The sequence below is a fragment of the Apaloderma vittatum genome, unplaced genomic scaffold (assembly GCF_000703405.1).
Source record: "Apaloderma vittatum isolate BGI_N311 unplaced genomic scaffold, ASM70340v1 scaffold43279, whole genome shotgun sequence".
Taxonomy (NCBI): domain Eukaryota; kingdom Metazoa; phylum Chordata; class Aves; order Trogoniformes; family Trogonidae; genus Apaloderma; species Apaloderma vittatum.
Genome location: NW_009736601.1, coordinates 1 through 23,459, shown reverse-complemented (window position 1 = coordinate 23,459; position 23,459 = coordinate 1). Strand labels below are relative to the sequence as shown.

At 36.4% G+C, this 23,459-nt stretch overlaps 2 protein-coding genes across 2 annotated transcripts; one reads left to right on the top strand and one right to left on the bottom strand.

Annotated features, from left to right (window-relative positions):
- Positions 1-1,395: 1,395 nt before the first annotated feature.
- Positions 1,396-18,299, top strand: GLMN (glomulin, FKBP associated protein). Its single transcript, XM_009877023.1, has 18 exons — positions 1,396-1,461; positions 1,987-2,112; positions 3,339-3,458; positions 4,242-4,350; positions 5,091-5,337; positions 5,801-5,900; positions 7,528-7,715; positions 8,175-8,228; positions 9,148-9,178; positions 9,526-9,615; positions 10,167-10,208; positions 10,292-10,365; positions 10,687-10,771; positions 12,083-12,192; positions 13,288-13,351; positions 16,450-16,573; positions 17,975-18,057; positions 18,192-18,299. Exons 1-18 carry the CDS (start codon positions 1,396-1,398, stop codon positions 18,297-18,299), a joined length of 1,821 nt encoding a protein of 606 aa, XP_009875325.1.
- Positions 18,300-19,303: 1,004 nt separating this feature from the next.
- Positions 19,304-20,840, bottom strand: LOC104279664 (uncharacterized protein C1orf146 homolog; the record flags this gene model as incomplete). Its single annotated transcript, XM_009877024.1, has 2 exons — positions 19,304-19,423; positions 20,762-20,840. Coding segments are annotated over 2 exons (199 nt in total), but the record flags the coding sequence as incomplete, so codon positions are not given.
- Positions 20,841-23,459: the final 2,619 nt, after the last annotated feature.

Sequence of the window (23,459 nt, the reverse complement as noted above, 5' to 3'; positions counted from 1 at the left end):
GTGCTGCCGCGCGGGGGAGGGGGCTGAGGCGAGTGTCCCCCGGGGAGCGGCCGTAGGAGGCTTCGCATCATTTCGGTGCTGTCCGCTTGCCGTGGAAACCTCTGAAAAGATTTAATTAGAAACTAGATTAAGCATTAAGGCCTGAGACGATCTGGTAAATCCCTGGAGCAGCTCGGTGGGTGCTCGGAGCGTATTTCAAGCAAGGACATTGTAAAATTACCGAGGGCTGAAAATGCCCTCTGAATGTTAGCATTGGGAAGTGTGTTTAGATTGTTGGTGTGAAATGAAGAGCTTAAACGGGACAACACGTGGTAGTAAAGTCTATGTTAATGACCAAATTAGAATGGCAGGCTGGATACACTGATAGATTGCACTGACGGCAAAATGTTGAAATGGGCCGTCGGGAATAGAAAGTGAGTTGTTTGAGTCATAAAATTCACAGACAAATGCTTTTTAAGCTTTTGTGAGTTGCCGGGTTTTTCTGTAAACATCCAGGGAGCTGTTATCTGGGTGCCGTGTGACATAACTGAGGTCAGGCCTAAGAGGAAGGATTGAGGACGTTGCAGCGAGGTGCCCGTACAGATGTGGACCTCGGGGCTTTTAATAGTTCGGTACCTCATTATCCAGCTGTAGAAGTAAGTAACACTCATAGCGATCATATAACCAGGTTAAGGCACATGGCATTACTTAAAACTATAAAGATTATGACTGCCGCTGTGATATCTCACATGGGATAACCGAGTTAGATTTTGTTATTCATGATCCTGTCTATGTAAAACTACGTAACATTATTCATAGGTTTAACTTAGTTGTTTTTAGCAAGGAAGTTTTAAAAATTAATTTATCTAGATGTAAAAGGCCACTGAACTAGCCCAGCCTAGACGCTAGAATGAAATAAATGATATTGTGTATGCAATGTTGGTTGGACTGTAGGTACTAACTGGCATCAGGTTAGCGTGTTCCCATCAGGCTTGAGCAGCAGCTCCTCTGATGAGAATAATCACGGAAAATGTAGCATAGCATGGGCATCTGCGCTTGGGGCCCAGTGAGTCCAGACTTGCTCTCTATGAGCTGCAGTTTTCCATGTATATGCCCAAGTAGTAGCTGAGGCCTGCTGACTTCTTGAGATGACCCTGATGGTACCTGAAAAATTGCTTCCCTGTACATAGAATGCAGTTTTTTTCCTGTCTGTAATACTGTCTCCTGCAAGTACGGGAAGTAGAATAATATAGTGTTACACTCCTGTTTTTTTAATAAAGTGCTTGTCTTAGTGTCTGTTTAGGTTGTTCTCATTCCTATATTAGCTTTTTTTTTTTGATAATGTGATTACTTTTCAGTCTTTGTTTTTGCTTTATACATCCTAATACTCTCCTCTTTAAATTATAGTAGTCTTCAATGCCAGAAGAGCAACGTCAAACCATTATGGCAGTTGATGAACTTCAAGCCATAATACAAAGATGCGTAAGTACTTTTCTTTCTGTGAAAGTGACAAGTGTAAGCAGGGTGCATTTCTCTTCACATATTGTAATTAAAACTGGAATGAACCCAAAACACAATACAGTTTTTAGCAGAACTCCTCATTGGGCAGCTAAGTTGAGCCTCCATGTTTCATTGACTTCTCTGTAGTGCTTATCCCAAGATGCTTGATAACTTCTGCTTCTTGGAGCAAGAAGTGTTCTTGTACTCAACAGTACCTGTCTGAAGGAACAAAACCCTAGCAGATTATTGTAGAAAGCACATTTTCCAATCAGCATGCTGTAGCCTAGGCTTAGAAAGTGCTATTGAAATACTGCTTTTTCTTCTGTAGTAACTCTTGGTAGCTTTATAATATGCCAATGTATATGTGATGTAATATGTGAATATGTGATGCACATAAGAAAATATGTTACAATGACACTCCATTTACTTTTTAAATGAAAACTTGGATTTTCTTATTTTTATTTGCTTTTTTAAGTATGGAGTTAAACATGTGTATTTTCTTTCTAGCAAATTCTAGAAGAAGCTGATTTCAAAGGAGAAGATTTTAATCTGTTTCAGGTAGCAGGTCAGAAATGTCTAGAAGATGGGTGTGCAGCTCAGTTACTAGAAGTAATTCAGAATGAGAAAAATAAGGTGAGTTTAAGTTTGTATGGTATATATAGTTTGAGTTTAAGTTTATATAGTAGTTGTGTACTAACAGCAGTAAATATATGACTGCTTACTAAAAAGGGAAAGCTACTTTCACTGTGGAGCAGGGCTGCACGTATGAATAGTTAATAAGTTGCACACTATTAAGTGCACATTCTTGTGTAACTTCAACCAAGTCATGGTAGTCTTAACGAAAGCATTAATAACTTTTTCAGTAAGTTAAGTAAAGAGAAGAGAGAGGACAAATGCATAATTAAGAGAAGGTGACAGAGCCCTCTTTTGCAGGCCGGATTTCAAATGGTGTACTTGGTCTGTCTGGCATGGAGTTGATCTTCTTCATGGCAGCCTGCATGGTGCTGTGTTTTAAATTTCTGACCAAACCAGAGTTGGTAACATGCCAGTATTTCAGCTATTGCTGGACAGTGCTTGTACAGTGTCCAGGGCCTTCTCCTTTTCTCGCTCTGCTCCCTCAGTACACAAGGAAGTTGGGAGGGGACACAGCTGAGAAAGCTGACCTGAACTGATGAAAGAGATATCCCACGGCATATAACATCCTGCTCAACATAAAAACGTGTGGGGATGGGGACCCATTCCAGAGCAGCTGCTGCTTGGAGACTGGCTGGGCATTGGTCTGCTCTGGGAAGTTGATTTGCGTCATTCCCTCATGCCCCACCCCTTGCTCTCTTTTGTCTTTTGCTTATTAGATTGTCCTTATGTTGAGCCAGGAGTTATTCTCTGTTTTGCTCTTCCTTCTGGGGAAGGAGAGTGAGCAAGCCGCTGGTGAGTGTTTAGTTGCTGTCTGGGGTTAACCCACCATCTGTGGTGCGTTGACCCCAGACAGCAATTTTACAGGAGGTTGACAGTCTGGATTTGAATTTTGAGAGTTTGGAGTAACAACTGAAGATCTCGATCCCCTTAGGTGAAACATAATTTGTCAAAGCGTTCTTTCTTTGTGCAAAGCTCCTCTACTGAGTCCCATTTTAGATGTAGAAATAATACAGTCAAGAAAACTGTACAAAATACTCAACTGTGTTTGTAGGTATGATGAGAGATGACAGCATATGACAAATGTGTAACTTTATCATAATAGTTGTTAGATTCCCAATTACATTATTATGGTGTTGTTTACTTTTTTGGCCTTCATATATACTATCTTTCTGTGTTTGAAAGATGCCCAGTTTTGGTTTATTCACTGAATATCTGTTTTTTAGGTTATCATCAAGAATATGGGTTGGAATCTCATCTCTCCTCTTGTTAGATGTATTTTCATGTACAAACAGGAAGATGACAAGAGAGAACACTGTCTGAAGATACTAGATCAGTTGGCACAGGTATGTTTTTTAAATATATGGTTATAATACAATAACTGTAGAGAAGGGAGAGGTCCTAATTTTCTCCCTGACTTCTGAAGAAAACAGGGCATGAATACTTCTGGCTTCTTCTGTCCGTTTCCGATAACTTTTACGCTCACAGGGCAGTTTCGTCTGAAGTAGACACAAGCGTAGTGTTCTCTGAGATAATTAACCGCTTTACATATCTTGTGAAATTAGTAACTGGGCAAAACAAAGAGACATAGCATTACCCAGAAGAAAAAGGCGGATAGAACTTGTAAAGTTTTTCCTAGCCAGCTGCTGCAGTCAGAGCAGTCACAGCAATACTGCCTCTTGTCCACTGCAGATACAGTATGACAATGATTACCTGATCATTCTGATGCAGTAGTAGCAGAAAAAGGTTTTAATCTATAGAAATCTAATTCTTTTTTGTTCATATACTTAAAACACAACTTGTTAACTCTTACAGCTTGAGTTAAAGTCACACTTTTCTCTCTGCTCTGAAGAATTAATTTGCTAAGGCACTGTGAGGTTTTTGTAGACCACAAAAAGCAAGTTTAGTGTTCTGTGTTTTCAGCTTACATAAAATTGTGCACACATACACTCCATGAAATTGTAGGGAAGTACTATTTTGTATTTGTTTTCTTTAAGAGTATGTTGGAAGTTCAGATCAGCTTTCTTGATGTTCAGAAACATCTGTATTGAAGTTCGCTTGTGATAGTTCGGGTTTTTTCAGCTTATGACAGTTGTTATTAAAGCACATGCATTGTTCCTCTCTTGCAGCTCTGCAATCCAAAGGAACTTTTTTTGGGTTTACTTGAGCAGATTGAGCAGACCTCTGGAGAGCAAGTGTGCCAAACTGTCATGTTATTGCTTCAACCTTTGCAGACAGGTAAGATTCAGTTTCTCATGTGTTGTCTGGATTAAACTATTTTTCATTTGTTTATCAGTTTAGTTTAGCCTTTGCTGGATTAGTTTCAGAATACGTCTGTCCTGACAGGCTTTACAGTCTATTATATTCTGCAGAGTAACACAAGGTATCACTTTCGTGCTTATATTGGCTTGTTAGAAAAAGATTTTAGATGGGATTAATAGTAGAAAAAGCCATATTTGCCTATTTTTCATCATTTACAAGAGTGTGGTCCTGTGACAATTATATTTAGAGGTGAAGTAGTTCTGAGATGCTTTAGCTAGAGTCAGATCTTGGCAGAAATGTCGAGCAACTGTCTCTGGTTGCGCCAGGCACAGAAGGAGTGAAGCAATAAATGAGTTTTCTATGTCAGATAAATTCATATTGTTTCATTTAAACTAGTTCTAGAAGACAGATTTTTTCAGTCCTCATCGTGGTGCTACAGAGAAAGGAAGAACGTGTGGAAATGCATGACTGCTTTAGTGTTTGTCATTCTCAAATATATGGTCATCTTAACTACAGGAATATTAAACTAGCTGATGATGTTTAGTGTTGCTGGATTTGCTTGTGTGATTTCAGGTATCAGTCCTTCTTCCCTGAAACTGAAGGCTCTCATGTAGTCACATGTTTTTTCTTCACAGAAAGGAAGTAGTGATGTCTCAAAATGTTCTCTCTCTCTCTTTTCCTTTTCTTTTTTCCTTTTTTTTTTCCCTTTCCCTCAGTGCTTTTGAAACTTCACAATAAGAAGGCCTACTCAGTGGGTTTATCTTTGGCCATGATTATGAATCAGCTTACTCTCTTACCTGTACCTTATACAAAACAACAAATACAAGAAGATAAACTTGGTCTCTGTCAATGTTGTAACGCAGTGGTGGACTTTGCTAAACCTTTTGTGAACGAGGTTGTTAAAAACATGGAAAAGTCATCAGAGTACAATGACATGGAGCTGAAAGAAGAATTATTAAAATTGTGAGTGGTTTATGTCAGTGTAATATCTTCCTATAACTTCACAAAATGAACAGCAGGTATTTATTACATGAGCAGTAAATAAATCATCTTACTGGTGGTTTATAACGCTGCCAACTTATATTAACTAGTGTGGTATTTGAAAAAAAGAAAAGACACTAAATATGCCTTACATATTTATGAAGTGGGAGAAGAAAGGTAAAAATATTTATTTTATTTTTAGTACAGGGAAACGGTAAAGAAATATTTGTTTCTGTGCTGCAAAGCTGATTTTTTGCTTCTCAAATTTACAACAGTGGGAATAATCATGTTCTGGAGGTGAAGTCCTAAGGAATTCTTCTAAAGGAGACATTTTTCTTCTTCTTGGAATATCAGGAATAGCAGCAGCTAATATGAGTATAAACTTTATTCTTGGTCTGTATTTGTGATCGTATTGGTAATTTAGTTTCACCCCTTTTTACTTCAGCTGTATGAAAAGCCTGAAATACCCATTATTGACAGCTCAGCTTGAACAGCTTGAAGGCATTGAAGAACATCCCTTCCGGCATTTTGCAACTGAAATTATAGTAAGTGCAGTCGAAATTAATTACAGTGTTTGCAAACCAGTGGTCTGGTTCAGCATCACCTGTAATTTGTTCTAGAGCTCATTTTGCTTGCTTTATTGGCTGTAAGATAATGCAGGTAAATAAAGGTCAAGAACAGTTCCAGGTCCCATCTCTGGAAATTACAAATCTGGCAGACACAGCTTTGCTCCTTGATAAACTGGTTTGGACTGCTCTCTGCATCAGCAGCTGCTGCTCTGCTCTCACTGCCTCTTCTTGGTGCTGTATGAATTTATTAAAATATCTAAAGAATTGTCTTTGCTGCAGTATTATGTCAAGGGAAAATCTACGTGTTAACTTTAATTCAAGTGTTGCGCAGAAAGAAATTTTCAATGTGTCTAGTGCAGTGCCAGCTGATTATTAAGGAATATAAATTGATGCATCTTGACTGCTGCCAGTGCTATAGCTGGAAGTTCAGCGGGAACACGTCTGCTCCATGCTACTAATGCAGTTACTCTGGTTTTGAGTGGTTCACATAGCAGCTGTGTTTTGTCAGAGTGAGATTATTGTGGGTATAGATAATTCTCTTTAAATTGGCAGAAAAAATTAAGCCTTATAAGGAGATAGTCGGGTACAGTCCATGCATATATTGGAATACACAGTACATGTATGTTTTAAGAAATAGGCCTAGGTGTGATTAATAAAGTTACAGCAAGTAGAGCTGTACTTTGTTAGTGTTTTGAGTGTGGTATAGAATATTTCCTCGCTTGCACATAACCAAATGTAGTGGCTTGACCCCAAATGGCAGCAAAGCCTCCACTGCAGTCATTCATTTAGGCTCCCTGGTGGAACGGGAAAGAGAAACTTAAGGGCAAAACCAAGAAAAATTACTGGGTTGGGAAAAAGAAAATTTAAGAAGTGACCCCCCTCAAGTGATGTAATGGCAGTTCCTCACCACCTCCTACCAGCAGACTGATGCTCAGCCATGCTTTAACTATATGACATCTTATGTAATCCTGATTTTCCAAAACGAGAGGTCCCGGATGTTCGCTTTGGATGTGCTAGAACAGTGAGTTAACCTCAGTCTTGCAGTTTCTTCATAGTACGTACAACAGGACTTACACCATCTCCTAATCCGCATGAATGTTGGAGGAGGAGGGGAAACGCTAATATTTGTGAAGTGTGCAGGAGGTGTGGTGTGTGTGGCTGGGAAGAAAGGCCATACAGAGTGATTCTAAGTTTAAAGCAGGGCTTGCCTTTAGCGGATCAACGTTGTGTTGCATATTTGATTAATGAGAAGAAAACGCTGCGCATTCTGTGATCTGAAAAACACGTGGGCCCTGTGGCATAATGTCGTCATGAAGCTATCGTGGCTAGAAGAGTCAAACTGGGGTTTTGCAGGGTGATTTTATTTGTCTTTTGCTAACTTTTGAGTATGTGACTTTGCTATCTTAGTAACATTCTTCTAACAGTAGTTACTTTTCCTGCAGGGTCTTTTATGTGTATGTGTACATACCACAAATACTCACAAAATATTTATATTGATTTATACTTAGGCTATGAAAGGGAATTTACTGTAAATATAGTTAAAGCTTTGAAGCTTATTTGGTATACAGGTCTTTTAAAGGCCAAACTATTCTTCTTTTCTCAGGACATTTTGTGGGATATAGGAGAAGTGATACCATTAGTGTTTTTACATCATAAAGGCAAAAGTCCACACTGGGAGAATCAGGAGTTTGCGGACATAGAGCAAAAGAATTCGGCAGAGTCTGTGGCATGTCTGTCATATCTGATGTTTGTTCAGCATTTTGGTATTGATTACTTTCCAATGGTATTTAGGTAAGAATTACTTTTCTTGCTTATTGTAAGTCTATACTTGGAAGATTCTTTCTGAGCAGAAGAAAACTTATTTGTGAGTAGTTATGAATGAAAACTATCATTCACTGATATTTGTTTTATGTCAACCTTTATGCATTTATCTTTTATATAGCTCATGTTACATACATAAAAACATAGTCCAGTCTTGCCGATAACTCTATTACAGTTGAATTTTAGATGAGCTGTCCTTTCAAAGAAACTGGTAAAACTAGTCACATGCTGAAAATTAACATGTATTGGATTTTCAGTTGCATATTTACAATTACTGTGTAAGAGTTCTTAACAGCAATTTGGCTTACTATTTTGTGTCTTTCAAAATTACAAATTTTATAAAGATATTTTAATAAATCTTTAAAAAAAGACTAATGTCAAATAGATTATCTGATGCAGTTTAATGTAAACCTAGTTTTTCTCTTTTAGTCCATTGTATCTTCTGCAATGCAATATGACACATATTGAAGTGCTGCTGAAAAGGTAGGATTTATGGTATTTAGAGTTCTAGACAGCGGGTGTGACCTTTTATAGTAATTCATAGAATCAAATTTTGAATATACCAGATAAGTTCAGAGGAGGTTTTTAAACCTGAGAGTTAAAATGGCAAGTTCCACAACAAGATGGCTTTTACTAAGAAGTATAAAATTTGTCCAACACACTTACTTTTTTTTTTCAGCTTGTGATAAAATTGTTAGAACCTTTATTCTGAAAATGCAAAATTAAGGTCTTTTAAACGCATGCATAATAGTTGGAGTGTGTATTTACTTGTACTTCTGTAACAATTAGTTTTCTGCTAGAGAAGACTCTTGATGGTAGTTATTTGAATATATTGTGATATGATATGCAATCTGATTAAAGGTCAGGCTTTCTAAAGCAAAACAAACCTTTTTCATGTGTGCAATTATTTCACCTTCCATGAGCTGCAGTGTTGACTAAGTAGTTTCTGGCACTGCTGTAGAAGGGATGTTTCCCATTATGACTGCTTACCATCTCCTGGTTAAGTTTAACCAAAACGTCCTGGTCCCTTCAGTTCAGGTTCTGCTGTGTTTTTCTTAGGCTTGCAGAACTACACAAATGGAATCATCCGGGAAAAGTTTCATGTTCTTTTCCTGTCAGTGTCTTGATATCTGTGAGATACAAGGTGCTGCTTTTGAGCATTTGTGAATATAGAGGGGAAAAAATGTTATTTTTGGCCCTGAAGAGAGGAGTCTGATTTTCAACTTTTCATCAGCCAGTTCATTCTAGAAGTCTTTGAGAGGAATAGTGAAGATCCTAGATATAGGAAATAGCCTAAAAATTGTTGAGGGACAAGTTCTTTTTTTATCTGTTCTAGTATTTCTTCTGAAATACCAACACTGTCTTTTTAATTAACGACTTGTTTAATTCTTTTTTTTTCTAGAACAGAAGAATCTATGTTATCTAAAGGACTTGTGAGTTGTTGTTTTTTAATCAAATTTTCAATGTTAGAATGCTTCCCCCCCTCCCCAATTTAAGTTGTGGTAAAACTTTAGTTTCCATTTCTAAGAAAGGTACAAATAATAGATCAGATAACAGTTTCAGAAATATTTTGAGGCTTAATTAGGTATTCTTCAGACTTACAAACACTCATATTTATTGAACTTTACACTCATGCCTAAATGTTTAAATTACCATTATTGCTTACATTTGTAGGAACTTGGGATATCCAAATGAGCATTTATCGTGAAGTATAGGAAGTATAATGTCTTGTGTATGTGCACAATGGCTGCTTTTTTTTTTCTTTTTACTCCACTTCCAGGACCTGTTTGAGAGCTGTTTACTGAGAATGGAAGATAATAGTCTTCTCCATCAGTATTTAGAATTCAGAGATTTTCTGAATGTACCTCAGGTAATAAGAAGCAACATAAAGAAATCTTTAAAGTTTGATTATAAATAATATCTAGCTATCTTCTAGTTGTTTGAGAGAGGACATACTGCTGGACCTTTATGCACCTTTATGCACTTGTGACATTATATTGAAATCTTCATTATCTTGCTGTACAGAATTTACTTTCTGTTCTACCTGCTACAGCGTGAAATTTCAGTGACAATTCCAATATACTTCGTGTCTGTATGTACAGGCCACTGGAGCAGGTGGGCACTGCTGTTAGCAGAAGGATGATGCTTGCTCATTTTTGCCTCTTCCTTGCAAGTCTGCTGCTTGACTGCGTTCTTATTTGAACCCAACAGTACAAGAACAGTATCCTTGTATTTCAGCCTCTGAATATGGTGTGAATTTCTGTGATGAGAATCTTCTCATAGGCATGGCTTTGTGGGCTGTAGGTTTTTGATTTTGGTTTGTTTGGGGTTTTCTAATGTCTTGAGTAGATTTTTGTCAGTGCAATGTAACGTAGGAATCTGTATGTAATTATAAATCATGTTTTCTTTGTCTAACTGCAGGATCTAGTGAAAGTTATGACCCTTTGTCCCATAGAGCATCTGGTATGTAATGTGATGTAGTGAATCAGTTAAGTGCAGAGTTTATTTAATTAGAATTAATCTGATAACATTTTTTATTTCTTTAGAGAAAGAAGAGTTTAAATATTTTGCAGTTGTTCATAGACAAGTTCAATGCAGAGGGAAAACATACACTATTCAGGTACGCATCCACATTACTGTAGATTGTGTAATATCAGCCTTATTGCAGCTTAATTGCATAGATACAATGATTTCTGATGAAGTTTCTATCTGGTAAACCAAATTAATTTTATGATGTTAACTTTTGGATAGATAATGAATTTCACTTGCCTCGCCTAAAATCAGCTCTTTTACATAAGCCAGTGTTAACAGGTTACACAGTCATCTTAATTTCTGTGGTAAAACTCCCATTTAGCAGATAAAGCCACAATGTCATGTTAAGTTTTGAGCCAGCTATATGGGCAGCTTCGAAGAGATAATATCTTTGTTTGTTTGTTTGAAGGTGTTTACTGAAGACAAGCAACCATGCCGGTGTGGAAGGATACATTATTAAAAACATAAAAGATCAGATTCACTTATCATTAACGGTGAGGCTATCACCACTAAGTTGCCCTCTCAGAATTCTATCAGTATTAAATATATGCTTCTTTCTTAAAGAGGAACTAAGTATTTTGTTTTATCCTCATAGATCTTTATTTCTTGAATATAATTCAAATGCTACAGCCAGACAGAATTTTTTTGTTATTTTTCGTGCTGACAGACAGCACTGTTTCACAAATGTTAAATAATTCAGAAGGGGTTGAGCTAGATCTAAGCCATTTAAATTTCACATTTTATTATCATTCATACCAGGATGCTGGAAAAATTAATTTAAAATAAATTATTAAGTATTTTCTTTCTCTCTTTTTTTTAGCCTGCTTAGAGCCTTTTCCAAACCAAAATTGTGTCACAGGAAAATATAGTAAATTTATGCATAATTTATATTAGGAAGTGGTGAATTACCTTTTATTGGGTCATAGTCTTCCCTGTGTGTTGAATCAGCGGGGGTAAACAAGATGAAAACCTGAAAACTGTTCCAAAAGTGACTTGCACTAAAATCGAAGAGCTAAAAGTATATTTGGAAATTTCCTTACTAACCAATTTTTTAACTATGCAATTTCAGAATTCTCGTAATACATTTCTTTCACATAGAGTTCCCTAGTTGTCAAAAAGATAAATAATTTAACAATTTTATCATATGAATTTGAATATGAAAAAAAAGAATTCTTCTGTAGACACAACAATAACAATTTCCTTTTGCTATCAGTTTATTTCATTTTTTTGTGCCCAGTTAGGCTTAATCTTTCCAGGTCCCTCATCTGATCTGACTTAACAGACAGTGACCCTTCTCATCTCCATATCTAATCTCAGTTTTCTTTCCAATCCATTTCTGGGTTTAGAAATAATGCAAAGAAAACTTAAAGCACCTGATCATGTTTAAAAAAATAAAAGTGTGACACTCCTGTTACAAAATGAATAGAGTCTCTGGTAAGGATAGCTAGTTGCTCCATACCTCAATATAGATAAATAATAAAAAAAAGAGAGTGCCTACTACAATTTTCTAAGTTTATCTAAACAAACATTAACTATATTAATGGTGGCATGCTGAAGAGGTAGAGAATTTATTCGGGTGAGATTGAAAAGGAGAGCTTGGCATGGAGACAGAAACGAGGGATGATTATGAAAAGACTAGTTTTTATACATCAATCACATGTAGTAATTAGAAAATACTGCCTCCAGTGTCTGATTTTCCCCCCCCTTTTCTGTTTTCCCCAAATTATTGTTAAATTATTCAGCACTTATTTAAGATACCCTTAAAAAATTTTGCACTCAGCTAAACTTTTAATGTTGTTTTTCAGAAGGCATGTGACAACATTTGGTTTACAGGACATCACCTGATGTCTCTTCTAGATTTAGTGCTTTTACTTCCAGAAGGTGCTGAGACAGATCTTCTGCAAAACTCAGATAGGTGAGTTGTAATCACAGTTAGAGGCTTTTCTCCTTTTTTAATCATTTGAAAAGACTTCAGACTACCTTACTGCAATGGGAGGTGTGCTGTCATGTAATAATGACGTGACAACAATGTATTTTAAATATTTGGAACTAGAACTGGAAACGATCACGTATTTCAACCATGCTTTCAACTAGCAACATATAGAAAAATGTCACAATGCTATTACGTTGATTTTAACAAGACGAAAGGAATTTCTCCTCTGTTCCTGAGGATATAAGGCCTTGGATGTCACATTACAGAACTAATTGGTAAAGTGTTATTTCTTCAGGAATATGTGGTTTTTGCTTTTGCAGAAGCAATTGGAGGAACAAAAGAATAACAATTATGAGATACAATTTACAGCACACAGCCTTTTTGAGGCTATTTCACAGATTGCTGATGGGAATCCAATATATCTTATGAGTTGGAATACAGAGCCACCTAAACTGCAAATGCTTGCATTAAGTAATGTAAAAATAACTGAAATGTCTCTGAAAAACTCCTGAGTAGACAAATCTTTTCCTATATCAGGAGTAAAGGTTAGGTTTATCATCTTGTTATCAGTAGGATGATAGTGTGCAGGTGGGCACGTACCTACTTAAAACCCAGATGTATGACCTGGTCGTCTGGAAAAAGCAATAAATAATTTCTGCTAAAAAATATGGTAATACAAAACCAAAGGGCATATTTTAAACAGCACTCAAAAGTAAAAATTCAATACAGTAACAGAAAACCGTGACACTAGTTTCAATCAACTTTGCATCACCAGTGATACATATTACAAGTTCTGTAATAAGGTTCTGTCTCTTCAGAGGACTCTTTCTCTCATGATCACCGGTGTTCTCCAGTCTGCTGACAGGTTTAATTTTACCTGCAAAGTGTTGGCTATTGTAACGTGGGTGTTACTGCACCCTGGTGCTCTAGACTAAGCTATATTGCTCGACAGGTGAGCGATTGCATTTTGTACAAATGGATATTTTTAGGGTGTCTGGCTAATGGACAGTTTAAATTACTATCCCTGTAATACAAATCTGTGCTCTAAATGATAAATTGTACATTTTTAATTTACAGGATTATGGCTTCACTAAATCTACTGAGATACTTAGTCATTAAGGACAGTGAAAGTGATAATCAGGTAAGTACTAATTGATTTAAAAATGATTGATTGGCTGAGGGCTGAGAGCTGGATTCACGTGAACACTATTATCATCCTTGGTTCAAAAACCTGAGTTTTCCACTTTTCGTTGCAATTGTCAGTAATTCAGAAGTGATGTTTTTATTAACTACATTAGAAGATACGTGACATGTTTATTCTGGTGAAATTTGATTGCATTCATACTTAACTGTTAATGTAAACTGTCTCCAGGTAGATTGCTTTGTAATAACAATACAAACCTTTGCAGTTCAAGAATTCCAGTTTATTAATCTTTTGGTGAAATGCTCTTTGTGCAGTATGCTGAAAGTTAACAGCATGGAGTTTTCTCAGAAAGTATTTAATAATTGTATTTAAATAGTTTCTAGATATATAAACCAGTATTCTATATTTACAGCAATTATGCAGTGCACGATGAATACATGCTAAAAAATTCTTTAGATATTAGCATCAAAAATATTTCTTGTCTGTAAGATCTAGCTGCTGAAGTATCAAAAACAATGGCCGGACCCATCCAGTTTTCTGCTACATTGCTTTACTGGAAAGAGCCTAAAATGTTTTATGCACGAAGGTAACTTGCTGTCCACCACTGCAGTTTACCTAAGTTTTTATTCTAGGTATATACCTCTTTACCTTCATTTCTCCTGTGTCTGGAGGTTTGAATGTAGACATTTGAGAAGTACTCTGCGTGCTTAAACTTTGCAGTATATTAAGAGAATCAAAACTGCCCTTACCCTTATGCATTTACCCATATGATGTTATGCTGCCTCAGTTTAAAGTAGGATTTTATAGCTTTAGTTGTAATGCCCACATTCTCTGTTTTGTTTAGCTCTCTTCTGCCTGAAGCAGTCAGCAACATTTGTTACTCGTAGATCAGCGCAAAGCATATTTGTTATTCCGCTGCTGTACAGCTCTTCAGCGCAGAGTATTGTGATGGATCTGCTGATGCTGTGCACAGTCAGGCCTGTCCCCCTGCAGCTGATGGAAATGTGTTCCTGGATACTCAAGGGGAAACTTCTTTGAATCTCAGCTGGGTCGATAGATGGATTCCTTGTTCTAGCAGTTGATTTATAAGCGCTCTGACTTGGGTTGTGTCACTACAGCATTGCAGAGACAGTGGTGGTGTTTATGTTTTACATTTCACTGCCAAATGGCTACTTAGTCTAATACTAAATGTAACTTCTGTTGGCTCTTTCGAATCATGATGTTCCACCATTCCTCCAATATATGCTATTTGGGAGGTTTTTTTATCCACTATAGCATGTAGCAAAAAAGTATCCCTTGTCTCTGTAGTACTAAATATTTTGATTTTTGCATTAAAACATTTGTTTAAATTATTGATGGTTCAAAGAAAAAATGCTTTTCTGTTTTGAAGTACAGTAAGGCCTTTCTTGACTGGAGTAACCAATATCATGGTCAGATGAATATTCTAACCAGCAGAAAAGTGTCCTAAGGTATTTTGTTGTTCTCCTCCAGTTCCTTACTTTCATTATGACTGGGAGTAATGGATATCAGAATACCTTTTTCTGTTTTCTAAGCTGCAGAAAAAATTCTGATCTACTTTTAGAGCACTTTGAGATCTATGAATACAGGTTTTATAAGTGCCTACTGATGTTACTAGTTTAAGTATAATAATAATAATAATAATACAGCTCGCACTGATTACCAAAGCCATAATGAAATGAATAGCAAAAAGAGCTTTCCATTGGTGCATTTCTAATTACTATTTATGTAATTAGTTAGTATTGCTAGACTTTATCTGTTTCTTGGTTTTAAGAAGTGATGATTACGTGCTTGTTATGGTCCACTCAGTTGCATGTAAATGCATAGCTTTGTAAGAAAAGAGACAATTCCTCTTTTATTATTATAAAACATTTATAGTAGCACACAATTGCTGTAACAGTGTCATCTAGTACCTGACATAAAGAATGTCCTGACAGTTTGAGGAGAAAACAGCATCACCTCTTCAGAAATTTTCCCTTAAATTTAAGTCCTGCCAATTCTTCCTGACTTTCCCCTGTCTCCTTTCATACAGTGCAAGTGGGTCAGAAAGAAAATGCCTCCTTTCATGTCAGTTCAGATGTTTTGATTGCTGTGTAACAAGCACTTCCATTTATCAAGTTTAAAAATTATTTTCTGGAAAATTATGTCTTCATTTTTAGCCCCATTCTGGTGGAAGTAATTACTGGCTTTCTTATTTGACCAGTTAACTTTGTGTCATTTAGCATTAAAATTTGGTGAATTTTCCACTGTAATCAACAATACTATTTACCATTGCTATTTCTTACTTTTATCATCCTTACTCTGCCCTTTGAGGATACTGCCTGGAGAAAGGAGTCATACAAATGGCTCCTATATCTAAAGATAACAGAGACTGCTTTGTATTTGTTTCCTTCTACAGCAGTTTTGTAACTACAGGCTTGTAAGGTGCCAAGGGAGAGAAGTTCTCCTCTTCTGCTGGGTAACCCTGAGCAGCTTGGCTTCTGAGCATCTTGTATCTCTTGCTTCCCGAGAGCCATGATTGTAGCCTCCGTCTTTCACCGATGCCAAACCTGTGGGCTGGGGTGGCAGCATATCCAGTAACATTCCCCCAGTGCTTTTTAAACTGAATGCGATATAGACGAGACCTTATCAGGGCTTTCATTTGGCACCGCAATAGAGCAGTAATTCAGGAATGTGAATTTAAATATTTGCTCCATTTTGCTACTGAGTTATCGTAGAGGAATTTACAACTACTCTTTACCCAGTGTAGAGATTCCAGCCTGAGAAGTGGCTAACGCCTCCCCCGCCAATATATCAAGATCCTTTCAGCTTTGCTTACAAGAACAAGTTGAAAATGTGTGTTTCCATTGCCGTAGTTATCATTTTCACCAAATAATGTGAGAGAGAAGGTCAGGAGCTTAAATATTCATCATGATGCTTTTCCTGCTTAAAAGCATGAGTCTAAATTATTTTCTCTTTTTTCCTTCCAGCATAGAAATGTGTTATGAAAATCAGTCCTCAAAACATACGCTCAAAAACTTAGCATTGCAATGCTGCTTTAAAACTAATTTGTGACCTTTCTGTTCTGTTTTGAATAGACTGGTGTATGGACCACACTTGCCAAGATTGAGGAAAATTTTTTAAAGCCACTGCACGTAGGACTCAATATGTCAAAAGCGCACTATGAAGCAGAGATAAAGAACAAGAAAGAAAACAGAAGAGGTTGGTTCTTTACTTTTTTTCTTAGCTTTGTTCATATTTAGAAGCTTTGGAAACAAAGAATTGGTGAGTTTTATAGATCGCGTTTTATTTAACTGTTGACACAATTCCGAATTTCAAATAATTAAGTAAATTGCTATATGTGATAATAATAATTTTCATAGTTGGTCAGAAAAATCTGAAGTTGTTTATCTCTCAACACATTTGTACATCTTATTGAAAACTGATAGAAATATCACATGAAATCCTTCAAAGCTTGTTCTGCATTTATACTTTTGTTTTTAAGGTTAGACAGGAGCATCTAAGTCTCTCTGAATATATAGCCCTTAGGTTTCTTACTAGGTGGGGTGAGGTTAACAAGAGAAGTAATTCACACAGCACCTAGGTGCTCTCTCTAAAGCCTGAAGGATTACAATCTTGATACATTTTTCTTAATTTTTTTTTTTTAATCTGACACACAGAATCAGGTTCTGCTCTGGGTCAAGCAGACACATTCCACAGGGCATAAAAGCTGTAGGTGCTTTAGGCAATCTCTATGTACGCCAGATCCTCTTGTTTCTTTGTGGTCTCCACATTAAGACAGCCTAAGGAACTTTCTTCTGCTACCAAAAATGTCAGTGCAGCTTTTTACTCCTAGTCCTACCCTATTCTGTTGTTTTAAACTAAGTAGGTATGAGGCAGAGAAGGGGAATTTTTCTGAAGGCAACCTGTGGATATCTTTATAAAGGGGATCCTTTAAAATCAACTCTGAAACAAATTCTTATAAGTCCCTCTTATATTTCTCTAACTTTTAATAAAGCATAAAAGAGATCTGAGTTTGGGAGAGAACACCTAACTCATCACAGTAAATGCTTTAGCCTTTTTCTTCAATGTATAATTTTTGTAAGCATTATGTTGAATTTCAAATATGTGGTCTGCACGCAAGAGGTTTTCCCCTTGGTTTTCAGACTTTTCCTTATAGTTTTGCCAGCTGCAAGTAATCTGCGTAAAACAGAAAAGCCTGCAGCCTTTTCTTAATAAGTATTTCATGTCTGTATTCATTAAGTCAAGCTAAAGAACCTTCTGCTGTGTCTCTAGATGTGGAAATACTTGAAACTTATCAAAAAATGACGAGATGTAATTTTTCTTTTAGGGAGCATTTTAGCTCTATAAAATTGTTTTGCATTGCAGATACTGGCTGTTTAGTAGTGTAGTCATACGTGTTATACAAAGTGGAGGGCGAGCATCCAGCTTAAACTATCTCCCTCTTCAGGTTTAGCACCTATAGTCAACGTTTGGTCAATGCCTAGGTTTTGGGGTTTTAGCAATTACTGTCTAGAATTGTTAATATATTAACTTTTGGAATTAAAAGAATATTTATGTGAAACAGCAGCCTGAGCTCTGGTTGGTTATTTTCTTCTGCAGAGGCACACAGTTCTAACAAAGTTTGTTCTGTAACTGTTAGTGGGGAAAAGATGCCCGCCATGACTACAGAAATGCAGCTTCAGGTGAGTTTGCGTTTCCTTCAAGGTCATTCAGACGTACTGAAATTTTCTTTTCAATCTGGAGACAAATGTACATGTAAAGTGGGCAAAAAAATTTCTTCTAATAAAAATAACATTAATCTCTTTTGTCATTTCAGGTTTTACACTCGGCTCTCTTCACATTTGATTTAATAGAAAGTGTTCTAGCTCGAGTAGAAGAACTCATTGAAGTGAAAGTAAAAACTGCAATGGATGAGAATAGTTAGGTCAGATGAAGTATTTGAATTAAGATACTACGTAAGAGATCATTCTGACTTTGAGACTTTAGTTGAAAAGGAGACTACCAACCTTGGAAGAAGAGCAATTTAGAGTGGCCTCTAGAAGAATTGTAGATGCTGCTCTTCATGAGTCTTGTTGCTGTTCTTTTATTTTCTTTCGCTATTGTATGAGATTCACAGAGATGGCCTATTTACTAAAGTACTCTTCAGAATTTGATGCTTTTGAGTTTAGAAACTATAAAAGAAGGGTTTGGTTGTTCCTTTTGTTCTTATGCTGTGGCAAGGAGGTATGGCTGTGCATTTATTTTTCTGTAAATTTTCAACATTTGTTACGTAATAGTTGCTGACCGGTGGTGTGAATTACAAAGATGTTTATGAAGTGACTGGAGAACCATTAATTAGGAAATACTGTTTAAGCTCAAGGTATTTTTATTAGAACTTTTTAATGTTGAGAAACAAGCTTCTCTATTTACAAAGATACAGAAAGTTTATAGTAGAAACACTCTGGCTAACGAAACCAGGTTTAAAGAAAAACACATCAACTTTGAACCAAGACATTAAAACTTAGTAACGCAACAGGTAACGCTTTTGTTTAAGATTCCATACATACCTGTTTCTACACAGGAAATTTATATTTTGGAATTGTTTTGATCATCCTTATTTTTAATGATCAACTTTTCCTTAAGCTATATTAAATATTTGGGGAAATTATTATAAACAGATGAGCTCCTAAGTTCAAAATCAAGCTAAAAATAAGAATGGCTTGGCTTTTCTATAGTGCAGTTGAACCATTTTTTAGGAAAATTTTCTTAAAATGCACATGTATGGTATAATGTATGCTATTTTTCACTGTACAGTTATTTAATACAAATTTCCATTCCAAATGCATAAGTTGTATATAGTCTTTTGAAATGTAACTGTATTTTTAAGAATATCCTATATTGTTTAAGATGTAGCCACTCTATTTATGAATAAAAACCCCAGATACTAAATTAACCACAACGCAACTGGTACTCCTGAAGCATCTTCCAAACTGGACTGTTTTCTATTATTTGGGCTTTTGTCATTGCCATTTTAGAACGAATGTCATCTGCTTGTGGCTTGGAAGTTATCTGAGAGGAAAGAAAAATATTATGAGTAGGACACAGTAATTCCTGAGTAACAGAATACTTAACATCTTATTTTTTAAATAGTACAAATGTAAAATTATGCAGCAGTGAAATCCGAATCATGTTCTTCTGAAATATATACTCAGGAGAGCTGTACAGAGAGGTGATCTGATGTATTCCTTCAGGTGCAAGACTAGTTCTACAATAACCAGCCCTTTCAGCAGTGCATCTGATTATCTGGATAATATTTCAACAGGAGTTGGGTATGGTAGCTCAGGAGAAGTTGGATGGGATTGCTTCCATGGCCACATCTGTTAACCAGGGGCAAAAAAGTTAATTTTTTAGGTCCTATACCAGTGAGAGATTCTCTGGCAAAAGATGAGCTCATTAAACTGTCTTTGCACTGTGTCAATAAGAAATAACATAATGGCAACCAATAGCTTTATGATACATGCTGTCATCACTTCTCAGGGGCCTCTCCTCTTGAAGTTTGGTGTAAACATTCTGAACAAATAGAAACGCAAGTTCAGGTCTATAGGATCAGCAGTAATCTTAAAAGCTTTTGGGTTAATGCTGTATTAAGAGACTGAGCCAGACATCAGTAGGTTCTACAAAAACATTTTAAGTACGAGCAAAGATGTAGCTTACATACTTTTATTGATACTCCGAATAGGTTAATGCTTATTATTTTGAGATAACCAGTTAAGGAAAGCATAGAATGTAAATTCATATCTGATTCCTGACATGTCAGTCAACCTCCTCTTTTTATTTTTGGTACATGAGATGTTGCTACCGCTGTTAGAGTTAGTATCTAAGTTTGAATTTTCATGGAAAAATGTTCTTTAAAGAGATTCACTACATAGATTTCATTAATAATGTGTTAGTGCACACAGGATATATTGCAGATACACAGATAAATCACATGAATCTGTAGGAATAATATATGATGTGCATCATTTAAAATCCACAAGTAACTACAGTTTGCAGATTGGCATTTTTACTTGAAGTTGAAATCATTACGTATTTAAATCTCATGCTGGTTCTGCCCTAGTAAATTAAGACATCCTAATTTAACAGTGGTAAATAAAGGCTGAATTAGCTCTTACATTTCTAATTTCTCTTCACAAGTGCAATTAAGAGCTTTTAAAGTTATCTTTAACAGTAGTTTAAAGACTCAGACCATTACTCAGAGTAACTGTCATGCCTGTATTACACAGATTGTAGTCAGTATGGCACCAAAAGATCCATTACAGAAGAATAACAATTTTATAGTTCTTGGCTTTTCCTAGCTAATATACCTCTGAGGAACTAATATTTTTAAGTATATGCCACCAGACTTACCTTAGCTATAGTTAGCATTAACTTAACAGTTTCAGCAGTATTATGAACTGGTATTATACGTAAATTACTGCCCAGGAATCTGCACATGAAAATAAATTAAGGTCAAGGTTACTTTTAGAATGCACATTTCATTTGTTATGCTCTAGAATTCGAAAAGCGTTCCCACATGATGTAAACAACTTCTTACTGTGCCTTCACCACAAGTACACAGAAGATTGCTTTTATCTTTCAAGGCAATGGAGAGTTCATGCTGTTTGCAAAGCCATCTGTCCCATTTCTGTACCGCTTGTTTTTGTGGGATTTGGAAGGGCTCATTTATTTTTCCAGGGCTCTTCGACAATCAATCAACACTTCTTAACCGTGTGTACATTCAGAGAGAACTAAGCCCTCTTCTGCTATAGTGTTGAAGACTGCCCATTGTCCACGGCAGTAAAAAAATGTTCAGGGGTTTTTCTTTATGGCTTGGAATTACACAGGAAAATATCTAAAAGCACTGTGCTAAAAATACTTCAGAATTTGAACTAAATCTTTGTAGCGTACAGATCGCTATATTTAGATAGTACACCAGATGCAATTAAGATAATGGGATAAGTCTGCTAAGAATTTAAGATAAGACTTGTTCATTCAAATAATTTAACCTAAAATTAATTCTTTTTCTATGAATAATGCTATTCATATGCATTCATTCTTAAGAATGGAATCTGAAGATTTAAACACTAGCATGAGTTGTCATTCAGTGCCGTCATGGAAGAGAGAGATGAAAGCTCACGCAAGCACAGAGTGACTCCTTAAGACTTGCGCCTCAGTGGATTGTAGCATCGACAACAAATTTAGCATTGCTGCCATTTTCTGTGGTAGAGCTAAAACATGATAGGGACTTGAAAACAAAGAATGAGGAATTTTAAATAATTAGAAATTTAATCCAAACAAAGTGGTCAGCTGCTCAATCGTGTACTCCCCTGTGGCCTCCCTGTGTGACTGCCACCTGCTCCTCCCCTCAGGCGGTCTGATGACTTGGACTCATTCACATTACGACCTGTGCCAGTCAGACACCCCCTCAGAGCTTGGCTGCCCAGTCTGCTAATCAGGAAAAATAAACATTATAGGCAGTGTCCTTCCCTAAGTGTATGTACTCGAGTGACTGTAGAGTTTTGCTAAAACCTGATATAGAAACTGGCTTAATTTACATTTAGGGATTAGGGAAATAAATAAATGCAACTTTGATGCAACTTTGCAAATGCTGTCAATGGGGTACGCAAAGCATGAACAAGCAAACTGCGAAGAAGAAACAAGTACATGTACTTACCTAGATCCATGGAAATCTACTTCTGTCAACAGTTTTGCTTCCAATTACAGCAGGTCTAAATGGAGTTTGTATTTTACTAATTTGATCAATGGGCAGAATGCTGGCCCTTAGAACACATAGCTGGTGTTTGGTCCAAGGTGATTAAAAATTAACGTAGAGATTTACTGAGGATATTAGTGGAATGCTCATTTGAGCTGTGATGATGAAGATTGCTTTCCTCCCACTTCCCCCACCATATACATGTTACCAGCTTTTAAAATCTTTTTTTTTTTTCCAATTTACTTGGAATGGGGTCTGTTACACAGAGCCAACACATGTGTTACGTTGTTGAACAACAACCCTATGATGTTCTTGTTAATAATAAAAAAACCCCCGATTGCAACAAAAGCATAGATAAACAAAAAGAAACAGTACAGCAAGACCTGAAAATACCAGGGCACTTTAATCCAACAGGTAACTTGTAGTTTGAGAGAATGTAACACAACTTTCAACCCCATCAATGCAAAATCTCAGTCAGTGATTTACATACAATAGCAGAACTCCAAGGTGGCAGGTATTAAAAAAGAACATGCATCTAAAATATAATGATGTCTTGTCAACACCAATGTGTTATGGCCTGCAATGATAAAACTAGTATTTTTCTTTTAAGAAAATTACTGACTTGCCAAATGGAATAGTTTCAAAACTTCACATTTGTAGTGATCAACAAAATCCATTGTACATAACCATGAAGTAGACTGAGAATTAGCATTGCCGTCAGCCGAATAACATGTTTTTGCTGAATGGTGGCAGATCTTTTAAGACCTCTCATGAAAATGGATGGAATTTTCACAAATGGGTAATAGATTTCTTGTATTTCATCCCATAAACTCTGCTACTCGTCAGCTTTTGGCAGTGTGCCCAGGATTTAATAAAACCGGTGGTAGTTTCAAGGAGGTAAAGATCAAAGACTCTATTAGAATAGTCGCTTCTTTGATGTCAAGAGTGAAAATCAACTGCAGTTAGGACTGCTGTACCTACCAGAAAATAGTTTTGACTACAATTAGGGAGCACAATCTGGTAACTGTTGTTAGCATGAATGTACTGAAACATGCAAGTTTACAGGCTTCATTAGAAATCACAGGTAAAGTTTTAAACAAACCAGTTTTAATGACCAGTTTTATACTTTTGGTGTAAAACAGCATTGATGACTTCCATTCCTTTGGCTCTGTATAACAGACACCGTTCTAAGTAAACAGATTGTAAAGGCTGGCCAAGATTCTGTACTTTACAATAAAGCCTTTTCTCATGAAGGAAACTCGCCTGTTGAAAATCGCCACGAAAAGAAGATGCTGACAGAGCTAAGAAAAATTCCTAATTTTCCAGTTGTCTTGGGTTACAATATGTAACCAA

What these genes read in the sequence shown, in the direction of transcription:
- GLMN (XM_009877023.1), top strand. Translation starts at nt 1,396, where the DNA reads ATGCCAGAAGAGCAACGTCAAACCATTATGGCAGTTGATGAACTTCAA. An exon ending in AAAGAAGAATTATTAAAATT is followed by an intron (nt 5,338 to 5,800) that starts GTGAGTGGTTTA and finishes TTTTTACTTCAG; the next exon opens with CTGTATGAAAAGCCTGAAAT. An exon ending in TACTTTCCAATGGTATTTAG is followed by an intron (nt 7,716 to 8,174) that starts GTAAGAATTACT and finishes TTTCTCTTTTAG; the next exon opens with TCCATTGTATCTTCTGCAAT.